The sequence below is a fragment of the Elaeis guineensis genome, chromosome 11 (assembly GCF_000442705.2).
Source record: "Elaeis guineensis isolate ETL-2024a chromosome 11, EG11, whole genome shotgun sequence".
NCBI lineage: Eukaryota > Viridiplantae > Streptophyta > Magnoliopsida > Arecales > Arecaceae > Elaeis > Elaeis guineensis.
The window spans coordinates 13,157,019-13,171,513 of record NC_026003.2 but is presented as its reverse complement, the minus strand read 5'-3'; the positions used below and the strand labels follow the sequence as shown (position 1 = coordinate 13,171,513).

The 14,495-nt window shown below is 50.9% G+C and overlaps 1 protein-coding gene across 1 annotated transcript; it reads right to left on the bottom strand.

The window, feature by feature from the left end:
- Positions 1 to 1,621: 1,621 nt before the first annotated feature.
- On the bottom strand, positions 1,622 to 2,715 carry LOC140852600 (glutathione S-transferase F11-like). Its single transcript, XM_073246027.1, has 3 exons — positions 2,522 to 2,715; positions 2,352 to 2,394; positions 1,622 to 2,268 (listed from the first exon to the last, which is right to left on the bottom strand). Exons 1-3 carry the CDS (start codon positions 2,672 to 2,674, stop codon positions 1,805 to 1,807), a joined length of 660 nt encoding a protein of 219 aa, XP_073102128.1. The 5' UTR covers positions 2,675 to 2,715; the 3' UTR covers positions 1,622 to 1,804.
- Positions 2,716 to 14,495: the final 11,780 nt, after the last annotated feature.

The following is a 14,495-nucleotide window of genomic DNA, read 5'->3' as shown; positions in this document are numbered from 1 at the left end:
ATGTCAGATCGGTTCTATTCTACTTTGATTAATTTCTTTCTCCTTCGATATTCTCTCTCTACTTGATTTATGAAATTAGTGAAAAGTCTAAGCCCTATAGTTTTGAGTTCAAGTTGATCCAGTAAAGACTTTGAATCATCTAGTGTAATCATGATCGAATAAAATTATTATGATCAGGTGAATTTGGATTGTTGAATGCGACTATCCGTCAATTATATCTTTTTTAATTATTCATATCTTTTCTGATTATTAAACTTAATTATATATAGAGATGTAGTTGTCTCGATAAGAAAATGTCTAGTAGTGGGATACTACAATGTGATCTATAAATTGAAGACTTGAAAAGAAATTTATTGAATTATGTAGAATTATTGGAATATGTGTGAGGTAAGTAATGCTATACTTTTTTTAGATTTATCAATAAATTATAAAATATTTTTTTATTTTATATTAGATTATTTATTATTTATGAATCTAATGCATGTATTTAGAATTACTCAATATATCTTTTTTTTTAAAATATTAAGCGATTTATGATTGAATGTATTGAATTTGATATGAATCATATTGATTGATTTTAATACCGCATCGCTTTATGAATTATTTAATTGTAATGTGAAATATGTTTTTGAGGAAAGTGTATTAATTTGAGATGAATTTTGACTCGCATCATGACATGTATTAAACCCCGTCAGTGGGGATTAGATGCTGGTACTTTGATACCTCATCAGTGGGATAGTTAAACACTGGTACTTCGATATCCCACCAGTGATGGTTGTGCTCTGGTATACTGTATCAGTAGGGTGGTTAAATGCTGGTACTTTGATACCTTTACAGTGGGGATTGTGTGTTGGTATTTTGATATCCTGCTAGAAGAATAGTTAAATGCTGGTATTTGATATTCTGCCAGTGAAGATTATGTGCTGATATTTTGATTTAGTTCATGACTGTTGCGATGAACATGATATTTTAAAAGAAATAAATTTGTGAACGAAAAATGAATTTGAAAGAATTGAAATTGGGATGGATCTTATTTTGGTTTATACTGCATGTTTGAATTGATGTACCTTGCATAATTATTTTCAGTATATTATTATTATTGAATTTATCTAACCAAAGTATATATTGCTTACTGAACCATCTAGCTCACTGCTCTATAATTTATTTTTTTACAAATTCAAAGAACTAGCTTAACTTGGAGATTTGATTTGAGAGAATAAATTAGAAATAAAATTTGATATCTTTATTTTTTACTAGGATTTATTGAAAATGATGAAAAACAATAAAATTTTGTTTGATAAGATATTTAATTTCATCATTTAAATTAAAATTGAATATTAATTATTTAAATTTTATTTCATTGTTGCTTTATAATATCACTATAAGATGCTTTGAATGCTTGTGAGAAGAATTTTTCATAAGTATCTTTATTTTTTACTGAGATTTATTGAAAATGATGAAAAATTATAAAATTTTATTTAATAAGATATTTAATTTCATTATTTAAATTAAAATTAAATATTAATTATTTAAATTTTATTTCATTGTTGCTCTGTAATATCACTATAAGATGCTTTGAATGCTTATGAGAAGGATTTTTCATAAGTACATAGTAGTTGCCATTTTTAGCTCGCGATCTCAGATCTGATACTATTACTATAAGATACAATTTTTTTGTAGTAATCGGAAGGCACCGTCACCATAAAATTTATTTGTGACACCTATATTCAAGCACAACGGCACAAAGCAAAGAGAGCAACTCGCCCAACTCCATTTCAAGCCACCGGTGGTAGCATCTGAAACCTTATTTAACCGAGGGTGGCTCCTGCTGCATCTCCATCACTCTCTGCCAGGACTTGCGGCGTGATATCACATCCCACCACAAGCTCACCTTCTCCCTCGTCCTGATCAACGAACGGTAATCATCGTTCGACACCAAACGCTGGGCGTTGGGCAGGTGGGAGAGGTCAGCAAGCGTGAACTTGTCCCCCGCCAGGAACTTCGTCGCCTGCAGCCTCTTATCGTATATGTGGAGCACCTCGTCCAGCTTCTGTTTGTTCTGCTCGATCACCTCCTTATCCGGCCCCGTGGGCAGCCCAAATCCCAGGTTAAGCACCAACTCGGAGCTTGGGGGGTCAAAGCTGCCAACCTCGGTCTGCAGCCATTGCTCGATCGAACACCTTTCGTGCGTGCCCCTCACGGCCAGAAGATCTTTGGTCCCTTGGTCCACATACTTCTCTGCAATGTGTCTGCATATCTCCCTCGACTCTGTCACTCAAAGCAATGCCACCAACCCAAGATTTAAGGCTGTCAGAGTGCAACCGACTTACCTAGCTAATGTTTTTTCTTACCTTGGAGGGTCACTTTCCCGTCTTTAAATGCGAACCGTGGACCCTGTAACACAGAATAGAATTGATTGGTATTTTCTTTTCTCTTTTCTTTTTTTGGGGTAAGAGATTGGTACTGGAGTGAAAATAATGTCACGCTATTTATATATATGTAATTTAGAGCTATATATTACCTTCTCCTTGAGGCTAGGCATCCTTTTCAGGCCATCGTAGTTGTTAGGGCGAATGAGCTGGAACTCGACTTCCTTCTCGAAGAGGCACGCAAGTACCCTTGCAACCTCTGGCCAGGTCGGGCAACCGAACACCTGAACACTCGCCATCGCCATTGGGTGGAAACAAGGATATAATGGAGCAATGAAATGTTAGTCTTCTCGGTTCCAAATGATCTGTACGTAGGGAGGTAGGTGGTGGAGCGCGGCGGCTTTAATATGGCTGATGGAAGGCAAAATGCATTGCTTCACAACTACAAAATGTTAAAGGGAAAAGAAATAAAGCAAAAGAGAAAGGATTAAAGAGAAAGGTTAGCCTATGCCAAACCTGCATGGAATGGTCTTGGGAGCAGATATCATGATTACCATGAGCATGGATCCCCTGCAACATGTGCGTGGCACCGTAGGGTGCGGTGCACTCTTAGATAGCCATCATCATAGGATAGACGGCCATCAAACAATGCACTTATGTGCATCACACGGCCTGTGCTTGTGCATGGCCATCCATCCTGTGATGGACTCCGTCCACCGGTTTACCACCTTCTGTGGTGCCTTGCACGCACCACGGGATCCTTGCTTGATTACCATTGGAAGCAGATGGTTATCATGGAGACCAATGCATCACTTTTATTGCTTTAGGTTGGAGCTTCTCCACTGAGACCTGGATGCTGGATCTATAACAACTACCATTATGGATTCTGACAGGAAGATCTATAGCACTCTCAAACGTGTAGAATATACTCCTTTTTCATCAGAAAAGAAAACATATGGAATATACACTTGGCGCTGATAACGTCTTACGAGGATGTGTGACCTTGGAGTCAGAGTGGAAGTGTTGCAGGGCCTCCAAGTTCTCATTGGTGCGTAATACTCTCCTTGGCAACCGGTCCGTAACAGAGTCCTCCACCATTCTTCGGGGTGACCCGTGACAACTTAATTGGAGGGCGACTAGAAGAATGGAAGCCACTCTACCGCCGCTGTCGGCCCAAGGTGGCGCCCTGGAGGGGACCATGACGGCGACGCTTGATCAGTGGGTTTTTTGGTCTCACATCGCCTTGTATGCTTGAACATAGCCTTGATTGCACCATTACACTACAGAAAACATGTTATTTTCCGGCTTAATATTGCCGACGCTAAGAGGAAGCGTTGGCAACTAAAAAATAGTCTCTTTGTTTGCCGACCGCTCGTTAAAAGCATCAACATTTTATGGCACTTTTTAGCGTCAGCAATTTGCGACGTAAACAAGTGTCGATGGAAGTCATTTAGCATTGTTATAATTCAACTCCACCTGATATTATCTTGCCTCCATCCTCATCTGGAAACCCTAGTTATTGCCGTTAATCTTGAGCGGACTCTCCGGCCTCCCATCTCTTACCGACATAAATCCACCTATCTCCCCGCTCTCACACCTCCATCCCAAGCCGCCTCGTCCTCCTCCGTCTCTTATTATTTGTACCTCCTCCTCCTCCGTGCCATTACCGTCGCCGTTGCCATCACTATCACCGTCGACCTCATCGATCAACCTAAGATATGTCTCCTCCTCCTCTATATATACATGCACCGCTCATCATTACTTCTATCCTCTCCGATCGAAATCCTAATCTCCTCCTCTGATCGTCCTCCTCTTGCAATACCCGCAACTTTCATGCTTGGATTAGATTCTTCAATTCTTCTAAAGATATTAGTTTATAACATTATTTAAGTTCTTAGTGATTGGATCGAACGGCTGGAACCGAATCCTATCTTTATTAGGGTTTATTGCTTGTGGTTTCAGGCCTAAGATTTAAACTTAGATTTGGCTTATTGCCATGTGGTGGTATAAATTGAGATGATTTGAGGGGCAATGCCCACATTTTTTGGACTGATTTAGGGTCTTTGTTCTTTTTACATTGTTATTTTTGAAAGATCTTTGCGAAAGGACTTAGGAAGTTACTCTACAGAGAGGGTTCAAGACATTGAATTCATTGCATTTGTAAGGTGACCTTCAAATTTTCCCACATTAATGACCTTGCATGTTTAAACGTACAAATAGTTCAAGAATATTTTAATATGGATGCAAATCTCGCATGATATGATTGGCAGGTTAGCACCATTTTAAAAATGTGGTGTCAAACGGCATACATGCTTAGCATATTTACCCTGGAAGATGTGTGCAGTGAGCATGATATGGAGGCAAAATGATAAAAATTTCATCTCAGAATTTCCTGTGTGGGTATCTCTTCATGGCATTTCAGCCTGTATCATGCAACCAAATTTCATGGTCTTGAATGCTCTTGGCATCATTACTTAAATTCTGATTCCATAATATTACTCATAGCTAGTGGGGCCTCTGTTTTGGTCGTGTGTCACGATTATAGCAGTAAGGGAAATTAATATTGTTGACCAGCTACAGGAATAGAATACAAAACTTATTAGTACATATATGGGTGTTGTCTGCACCATGTTATTGCATCTATCATCTCATAAATTTGGTGCGGTCCCCGTAGAGGAGCGAAATTCTTGCTTACATGATGTGTCCACATTCTGTCTCGTGTTACTATATTGTAAAAAAATGCATTAGAAAGAAAGGTCTCAAGAAATGTGTTGCAGTACTCTTCCATTTACTATAAATGCTTATGATAAATGTCATGAGCTTGTGTCAAAATTTGACTCCTATTGGAGAATACCCACCGACCGACCGACTGACGGTCGGAGGGACCGACCGACCGACTAACAGTCGGACCGAGCGACCGACATTCGGAGGGACCGACCAACCGACCGACTGACAGCCGGACCGACCGACCGACGTCCGGAGAGACCGACCGACCGACAGGCGCCATCGCCGGCCGAATTAACGGCCCACAACCGACTGAGGATGTGTCGGTCGGGCATACTTTTCCCGACCGACTGAAACTAGAAGTCTGTTGGCCGACTCACGCAAGACTCGCCGACCAACAGAGGGGCCCGACGCCACTCAGCTGGCCACCGACCTAGGGTCGGTCGGCTCCTCCGATCGCCGTACAGCCGCCAAAGCTTGTCAGTTCTGACAGCAACATGCGGCACGGCCACCTAGGGGCATTGTCCCGCCGAGGGCATTGTCAACCCTAGTGATTTGACAGCCCCACGGCGACATGACACTTTCACGGCGACTCTGACAGTCTACAGTGAGTTGACAATTCCTCAATTGTCCGTGCCATTAATGACGGCGCCATACCGTGCTCCACTATATAAATCGGGGAAGGCAACAGTGCAAGGGATCCATCCTCACTTCTCGACTTCGAATCCACAGGCTCGCTCCTCTCCCTCTCTCTCTCGATTGAGCTCTCTGTCTTCATTTCACTGTTGCCCAGTCACCTCTCTGACTTGACCGTCGGAGGGTCCCCGCCGGAGCCGCCTCCGATCAGTGTGGACTTTCCTTTTTTGCAGACGCACGTTCCCCGGCGATAAGACGGCGAGGCGATTGGCCGCAACAGATTGAAGCGCTAGGTAGGGGGTAACGATGACGAAGACAAGAGTCCAACGATCGAGGATCACCGGATCGACGAGGCGCTCTTCCCGCCGGGAAGAGGCCTCCCCGCCACCATCGGCGGCGGAGCCCAGCTCTCCACACCCCGCGGTGACCACGGAGGCACAGATCGTGGCCATCGTACGGCAGATGACCGTACTGACGGACGCGGTCAAAAGCCTCCAGCAACAACCGACGGTCCGTCCGATGCCCTCCAGGAGCAGCCATCGGCGCCCGCGTCGATCCCCGTCACCTCCGCGCGAGCGCCCACAACAGCGCTCCCACGGAGAGCAGGAGGAATGGCCATGGCGCGATGACCGACGGTCCCAGCAGCCCTCTCCTTCTCTGCTGGAACGGGCGAGGAAGGAGAAGCGACTGCGAACGCCGTCCGCCTCCCTGTCGGAATCTTCCGGAGACTCCACTCCTGGGGTTTTCCAGCACCGACGGACAGACGACTACGAGCGCAGGTTCGAGGAAATCGACCGTCGGCTTGCGCAGTTGCAGGTGGACGGCCAGAAGTCTTCGAACGACGTCGACTTCCGGACCACCCAGCCTCTCTCCCGACTAGTTCTCGACGAACTGATTTCCAGTCGGTTCAAGATGCCGCACGTGGAGACATACGACGGCTCCACCGACCCGATCGACCATCTTGAGAGCTACAAAGCTCTCATGACGATCCAAGGGGCAACCGACGCTCTTTTTTGCATCGGCTTCCCCGCCACACTCCGCAAGGCTGCCAGGGCCTGGTACTCCGGTCTCCGATCGGGAAGTATCCACTCCTTCGGACAGCTCGAGCACTCTTTCGTGGCCCACTTCAGCACCAGCCGGAAGCCGCCGCGAACGTCGGACAGCCTTTTCTCCCTTAAACAGGGGGAAAGTGAGACGCTCCGACACTTCGTGGCGCAATTCAACACGGCCACGCTTGAGGTCCGGGACCTCAACGAAGACATGGCTATCTCAGCCATGAAACGGGGCTGAGGGCGTCCCGATTTACCTACTCTCTGGACAAGACCCTCCCCCGAACGTACGCCGAGCTGCTGGAGCGTGCATACAAGTACATGCGCGCGGATGAAGGAGCCTCCGACCGACGCTTGGCCGAGCCCAGAGGCCCGAAGGAGAAGCGGAGGAAGGGTCGGGAACCCGCCGAACCCAACAGGCCCCCGACCAATAGTCGGGTCTCGCCACCCCGACGAATCCAAAAGTCACCCCGGCAGCAGACTCCAAGGCCGACACGCCCCAGGTATGACTCCTACACTCCTCTCTCCGCTCCTCGTGCGCAGATTCTAATGGAGATCGAGGGGGAAGAATACCTGCGACGGCCTCCGCCTCTGAAGGCAAAAGGCCTCGACCGTCGGAAGTACTGCCGATTTCACCGAGGCCACGACCACAACACCGAGCAGTGCATCCAGCTTAAGGATGAGATCGAAGCTCTCATCCGCCGGGGGTATCTCGATAAATTTCGGAAGAACCCGCCGACCCAACCAGTTGCCGATCGATGACCCCGACCGACTGAAGAAGCGGCGACTAATTAGCCGACGGCCGGAGTCATCAATATGATCTCCAAGCGGCTGGGCCCGGGGACGACTGCGGGAGGGGAGCCGACAAAAAAGCCGCGCCCGGACGACGTAATCACTTTTACGGAGGAAGACGTTCGGGGCATCCAAACTCCCCACGACGATGCTGTTGTTGTTTTGGCAACAATAGCAAACTATGATGTAAAAAGAATTTTTGTTGATAATGAAAGTTCGACAAATATTTTGTTTTACTCGACCTTCTCCCGGATGCAACTGTCAACCGACCGACTTAAGAGGATCTCAATGCCCTTGATCGGCTTTGCCGGGGACGCTGTCACGACGGAAGGAGAAATTACCCTGCCTGTGACGGCCGACGCCGAACCATGCCAAAGCACGGTCCACCTAACTTTTGCGGTCGTCCAAGTGCCTTCGGCCTACAACGCCATACTTGGACGACCCGGACTAAACGCCCTCAAGGCAGTCGTCTCGACGTACCATCTCCTCGTTCGGTTCCCGACCAAAAATGGGGTCGGGGAGATGCGCGGGGATCAACAGCTCGCCCGACGATGCTTCCAGATCTCTGCTCAAAACGACGAGTTGAAGGGCTCCCTGACGATCGACAAGATGGACCAGCGGGAGGAGGAAGAACGGGGTTCGCCGGCCGAGCAGCTCGTGTCGACCCCGATAGCGAAAAATCCCGACCGGAAGGTATGGGTCGGATCTCAACTACCCGACCCCGAACGACGACGATTGAAGGAGCTGCTAACGGCCAATGCCGACATATTTGCTTGGTCGGCAGCCGATATGTCGGGCATCCCCCCAGAGACGATAACCCACCGACTCAACATCGACCCGACGATGAGGCCAGTGAGGCAGAAGAAAAGGTCCTTCACTCCAGAGAGACAGAGGGCCATCGACGAAGAAGTGGACAAGCTACTCGAAGCGGGCTTCATCCGAGAATCCACGTATCCCGATTGGCTCGCCAATGTTGTCATGGTCAAAAAAGCCAACGGAAAGTGGAGGATTTGCATCGACTATACCGACTTGAACCGAGCCTGCCCAAAGGATAGCTTTCTACTTCCAAAGATCGACCAGCTGGTGGACGCGACGTCCGGATTTCGACTGCTCAGCTTCATGGATGCCTTCGCCGGATACAATCAGATCCGGATGGCGCCTGAAGACGAGGAGCACACTGCCTTCGTGACTCCCAAGGGCCTCTACTGTTATCGGGTGATGCCCTTCGGACTGAAGAATATCGGTGCCACCTACCAGCGACTTGTCAATAAGGTCTTTAAAGACCAGATCGGGCGCAACATGGAGGTGTACGTAGATGACATGCTGGTGAAAAGTACGCAGATCCCGGATCATGTTCAGGATCTCGAGGAGACCTTCCGCACTCTACGACGACACCGAATGAAGCTCAACCCGACCAAGTGCGCTTTTGGGGTGACCTCAAGGAAGTTCCTCGGATTCCTCATTTCTCAGAGAGGGATTGAGGCCAACCCTGAGAAAATAAAGGCGATCCTCGACATGCGTCATCCGAACACCAAGAAGGAGGTCCAACAGCTGAACGGAAAAATCGTCGCTCTTAGCCGATTCATTTCTCGATCAGCTGAAAGGTGCCTCCCATTTTTCAAAACTTTGCGCCAGGCAAATAGTTTTTCTTGGTCGGATGAGTGCCAACGGGCCTTCGAAGACCTGAAAAAGTACTTGGCTTCCCCGTCGCTGCTCGTAAAGCCGCAGGTCGGGAAGACCTTGTATCTCTACTTGGCCACATCTTCTGAGGCGGTCAGTTCGGTGCTCGTCCGAGAAAATGAGAACCGAACCCATCAGCCTATCTACTACATCAGCAAGGTGCTCCACGGTGCCGAAGCCAGATATTCGGAGACGGAAAAGATGATTTTCACCCTGACCGTCTCCGCACAACGACTCCGTCCATACTTTCAGGCTCATGCCATAGTGGTTCTCACCAACCAGCCCCTGAGGGCGATATTGCGTCGACCGGACACATCTGGTCGACTGGCAAAGTGGGCGATGAAGCTCAGCGAGTTCGACATTCAGTATTGACCGCGTCCTGCCTTGAAGGCTCAGGTCTTGGCCGACTTCATCGTCGAGTGCCCGACAACCGACCAAGGGTCGGGAGCCGCAGACCCAGGACGAGATGCGGTCTCCGAGCTAGATCCGGTCTCCACCTGGGTACTGCACATCGACGGAGCTTCAAACGCTCAGGGGAGCGGGGCCGGGCTCTTGCTCACGAATTCGGATGGGGTGGTCACCGAGTACGCCCTCCGATTCGACTTCAAGGCCTCCAACAACCAAGCTGAGTACGAAGCACTCCTCACTGGCTTGAGAATGGCGAGGGAACTGGGCGTCGACAGCCTCCGGGCATTCTCCGACTCTCAGCTGATCGTGGGGCAGGTCAAGGGTGAATTTGAGGCACGAGATCCGACCATGGTCAAATACCTTCAGAAAGTGAAGGACCTTGTGGCATGCCTCAGGTATTTCAAAATTTCCCACATCCCTAGGTCGGAGAACGCCCGTGCCGACGCACTCTCCAGACTGGCGACCTCGGCTTTCGACTCTCTGGATCGGACGTTCGTGAAAAACCTCGAGCAGCCGAGCATCGATCGAATCGAAGAAGTACAGTAGCTAACGGCCGAACCAAGCTGGATGGACCCGATCGTTTGGTATTTGACCGACGGGATCGACCCCGAGGATCCCACGGAGGCCAAGCGGCTCCGATGGTCGGCCTCCCAATATGTAATCATGGACGACCGACTCTACAAGAGGTCGTTCTCCCTCCCCTTGCTTAGGTGCTTGGGACCGACCGACGCCGACTATGCTCTCCGAGAGGTGCACGAAGGGATTTGCGGGAATCACTTGGGGGAAAAGTCCCTGGCCTACAAGGTCCTGCGACAGGGTTACTACTGGCCCACCATGAGGAAGGACGCGGCTGAGTTGGTTCGGAGGTGCGAACCTTGTCAAAAGTATGCCAACATTCAACACCAACCGGCCAGCCAAATTGCTCCTATTGTTGCTCCATGGCCCTTCACTCAGTGGGGAGTCGATATTCTCGGCCCTTTTCCTCCAGCATCGGGTCAAAGAAAGTTTATAGTTGTCGCCATCGACTACTTCACCAAGTGGGTGGAGGCCGAACCCTTGGCGCAGATCATCGAGCGGAAGATGGAGGACTTTATCCAAAAATCCATCATCTTCAGGTTCGGGTTGCCGCATACTATCATCACCGACAATGGGCGGCAATTCGACAACCAAGACTTCCGAGACTTCTGCGCAAGGTTCCACATCACGCACCGACTGACTTCAGTCGGGCACCCACAGTCCAACGGCGAAGTCGAGGTGACCAACCGGACCTTACTCCACGGACTCAAAACCCGACTGAATGAAGCCAAAGGCCTCTGGGTCGACGAACTAGGCTCCGTCCTGTGGGCTTACCGAACGACCCCACGCGTTCCGACCGGGGAGTCGCCTTTCAGCTTGGCCTACGGGATGGAGGCGATGATCCCGCTCGAGATTGGACTGCCGTCTTCAAGGGTCGAGCGGTATCAAGAGCCGGACAACTCCGATTGTCGGAGGGCCGACCTAGACCTCCTCCCAGAACTGCGAAACGAGGCTCAAATTCGCATGGCTTCGTACCGACAGAAGGTTGCTCGGTATTACAATGCCAAGGTCAGACCAAAGCTCTTCAGGCCTGGCGACTTGGTCCTGAGGAAGGCAGAGGTCTCGAAGCCCTCGGACCAGGGAAGCTGGCTCCGAACTGGGAAGGGCCCTACAAGGTGGCAGACACCTATGGTCCGAGAGCCTACCGACTGGAGACCCTCGAAGGGAAACCCATCCCCCGAACGTGGAACGCCGACAACCTGAAATTGTACTACCAATGAACTCTGTACTTGACCAGTCGGAATGCAAATCCAGTTTGAAATCTCGAAGTTTTAACTCTTCGACTAACGATCGGCGCTCACCAAACCCAAGCCCCGACATACCGACTTGGACTTGGTATCCGCCTGAAACCAACGACCTTATCGTCGGTAGCGCATCGGACTCTTACAAGGACCGATGCATCCAGATGGACGGGAGTCGACACTCCTTCGACGGTCGACGATACATCGGACTCTTACAAGGACCGATGTATCCACATGGACGGGAGCTACACTCCTTCGACGACACATCGGACTCTTACGAGGACCGATGCATCTAAATTGACAGGAGTTGACACTCCTTCTACGATCGAACTTTCGGGCCAGACCATCGGCTAACACGCCGATCGGGCCCCGACCAAAGAAAGGCGAAGTGCCTGCGCGACCGACGTCGCGACTCCCGACCGAGCTACGGCCGTCGAAGGATATTCGGCTTACCACCGTCTATCGCACAATGCGACCTCAGTCGCATTCATGATTTACCGACCGGGCTACGGTCGGTCGGAAGATATTCAGATTACCACCGTATATCACGAGGTGCAGTAAGTGTACCCGACATAAGGGTATCGGGGTCCGACTTATCGGTGCTCCCTCGACCGAATGCGTCGGACGACATTCGACTGAACGCGTCAGAGGGGACGACTATGCGTCAGAGGGGACCCGACTACCGAACTTTTACCACGGTCGGTCGGCTCCCGACTCAACGGACGCGCCCGACTGACGACCTTGACCCTCAAAGGCCGATTCAAAGTCAGGACTTACTCTACCTTCATGGCGGCACGGGTTGTCGAACGTCCTAACCGACTTATATGAGTTAGCGACTTATATGAGTTAGCGACTTACGAAGACATTCAACAATACACAAAAAGAAAACCGAGCAGAGGAAAAAGTAAAGGAAGTTTTCATTCAAAGTCAAAAGGAAGTTTACAAAATTGGGTCGAAGCCCGATTACAAGTATTCCAAAAAAGGAAAAGACAAAGAAACAAAAGTCGGCAAGGCTCGATCATCCTTCTGAGTCGATCTCCTCGACCGATGGGAGATCGGGGATGACCGGTGTGTCGACCACGATCGACGCTGGGTCGACGGCCGAAGTAGGACCGTCGGTCGGCGGGAGGCTGGCAGTCGGCTCTACATGCTTCGGGACGGCTTCCTCCGCTACGGCGACGCCTCCCGAGGGCTGGTCGGCCATCTCCTCGGTGGCTTGCTCCTCGGCCCCCGGTGGGACGATACCGCTGAGGTCCAGCTCCGGGTACAAGGCATGGACCGCGTCCCGATCATCCTCGTACCCCACCCGGTATGACGCGAAGCCAGACTCCAGCATCTCCTCCCGATATTGATCGGTGGCACGAAAGTCCTCCATCGCCCGACTGGCCGACTCCTTTGCCGACCTTGCTTCCTCCTCCGCCCGACCGAGCGAGTCCTTTGCCGACTCTGCCTCTGCCTTCGCTATGTCGGCGTCGGCCTGGGCGATCGATAGATCCTCCTCAGCTTTGGCGAGCTTCTCCAGACTGACCCGAAGCTGCTCGCGCTCGCCTTCAAGTTCGGCGGCAATGCCATCCCGCTCGTGCCGCAGACGATGCACGGTCCGGCCCTTGCGTTTGGCTTCTTTGTTGGCCGACCTTAGCTCGGACCCGAGCTGGAAAACTTCATCTACCAACTTGGCCTCCCGGTCGGCCGATTGCTTTAGGTGGTCGACCAACATTGCTCGGTCGGCTTCGACCGCCGCCGACCTTTCCTTCCAAGCCGCCCGGACGTTCCCGAACCTCCGGTACCCGGCTTCAAGCTCCGACATGGTGTAGATCAGCTGCCGACACAAGTGTTTCGTCAGAAAAACAAAGTGACGAAAACACTAAGGAAAAAGGATGCGGAACAAGGCTTACCTCGACCATGGTCGGGTAGAACGACGACAGCATCTCGGTCACTTGCCGAGACCTCAACGCCTCCACATCGGCGGGAAGGAGGATTCCCTGGCACAACCTCCTGGCCAGGTTGTGGTCGGCCAACGCCGACGCCCCTTCGGGGAACTGTGCATTGGGCGGCACAGTTCGACTCCCCGACCTTGTTTCGTCCGCGGGGTCCATCGGAGCCTTCCCCCGATCGGCCGCCCCGACCGATGGAACCGGCAGCGAGGGGATGCTCGAGGTTGAACCGACACCCCCCGTTGCGGCCACAGACGCCGCCGGATGATGTTCGATTTCCCGAACGTCATCCGGCTCCACCGTTGTCGGTGAGGCCGCTGATGTTCCTTCAGCCGCTTCTTCCACCGGCCTCTCCTCCGCATGCGCTGCCGGAGCCGCGAGCGCTATCACTGGCTCCGATTGGTCGGTCGCCGACGCTTCGACGGTCGGCACCGCTGGAGTAGGCTTCTTCGGAGGATGCGAAGGTCCTGCCCCCGATGCCGGCCTCTTCCTTGTTGCAAATTGCCGGATCTCGGCGTCGGTCGGCCGCATTCTTGGAGGTGTCCCTGCGATACCGACAGATGTGTTAATCAAAGAGCCGGACAAAGGGCCGAATGAAGAAAGGGCCGGGGGATCGGGCGATACCTAGTCGGGGGACCAAGCTCAGGCCGGCGTCATAGAGAGCTTGTTCGGTAACAAGCTTCCTCTGCTTCGGGACCGACATATCTTTGAGTCGGTGGAAGTCCTCCCGGTCGTCCGCCTCCACCCGGCTGTTATCATTTGCTTCGGTTCGAGGCATGCCCCAGTGCGAAGGGAAGCCCCAAGGAGATGGAGATGATACAAAGAAAAACTGGTTCTTCCACCCATGGATGGACGATGGAAGACCAGTGATGAAGGAAAGACCCTTCCGGGGGTTGAAGAGCCACCACCCTCGGGCCTTAGGATGGGGTCGGAGTACAAAGAATGCCCGAAAGAGCGAAATACGAGGGTTGGTCGGCAAAAGCTGACACAACAGCGCGAAGCTGATTATCAGTCGGACAGAGTTCGACGCCAATTGCGCCGGACAAAGTCCGTAATAATTCAGCAGATTTCGGACGAACTCCGAAA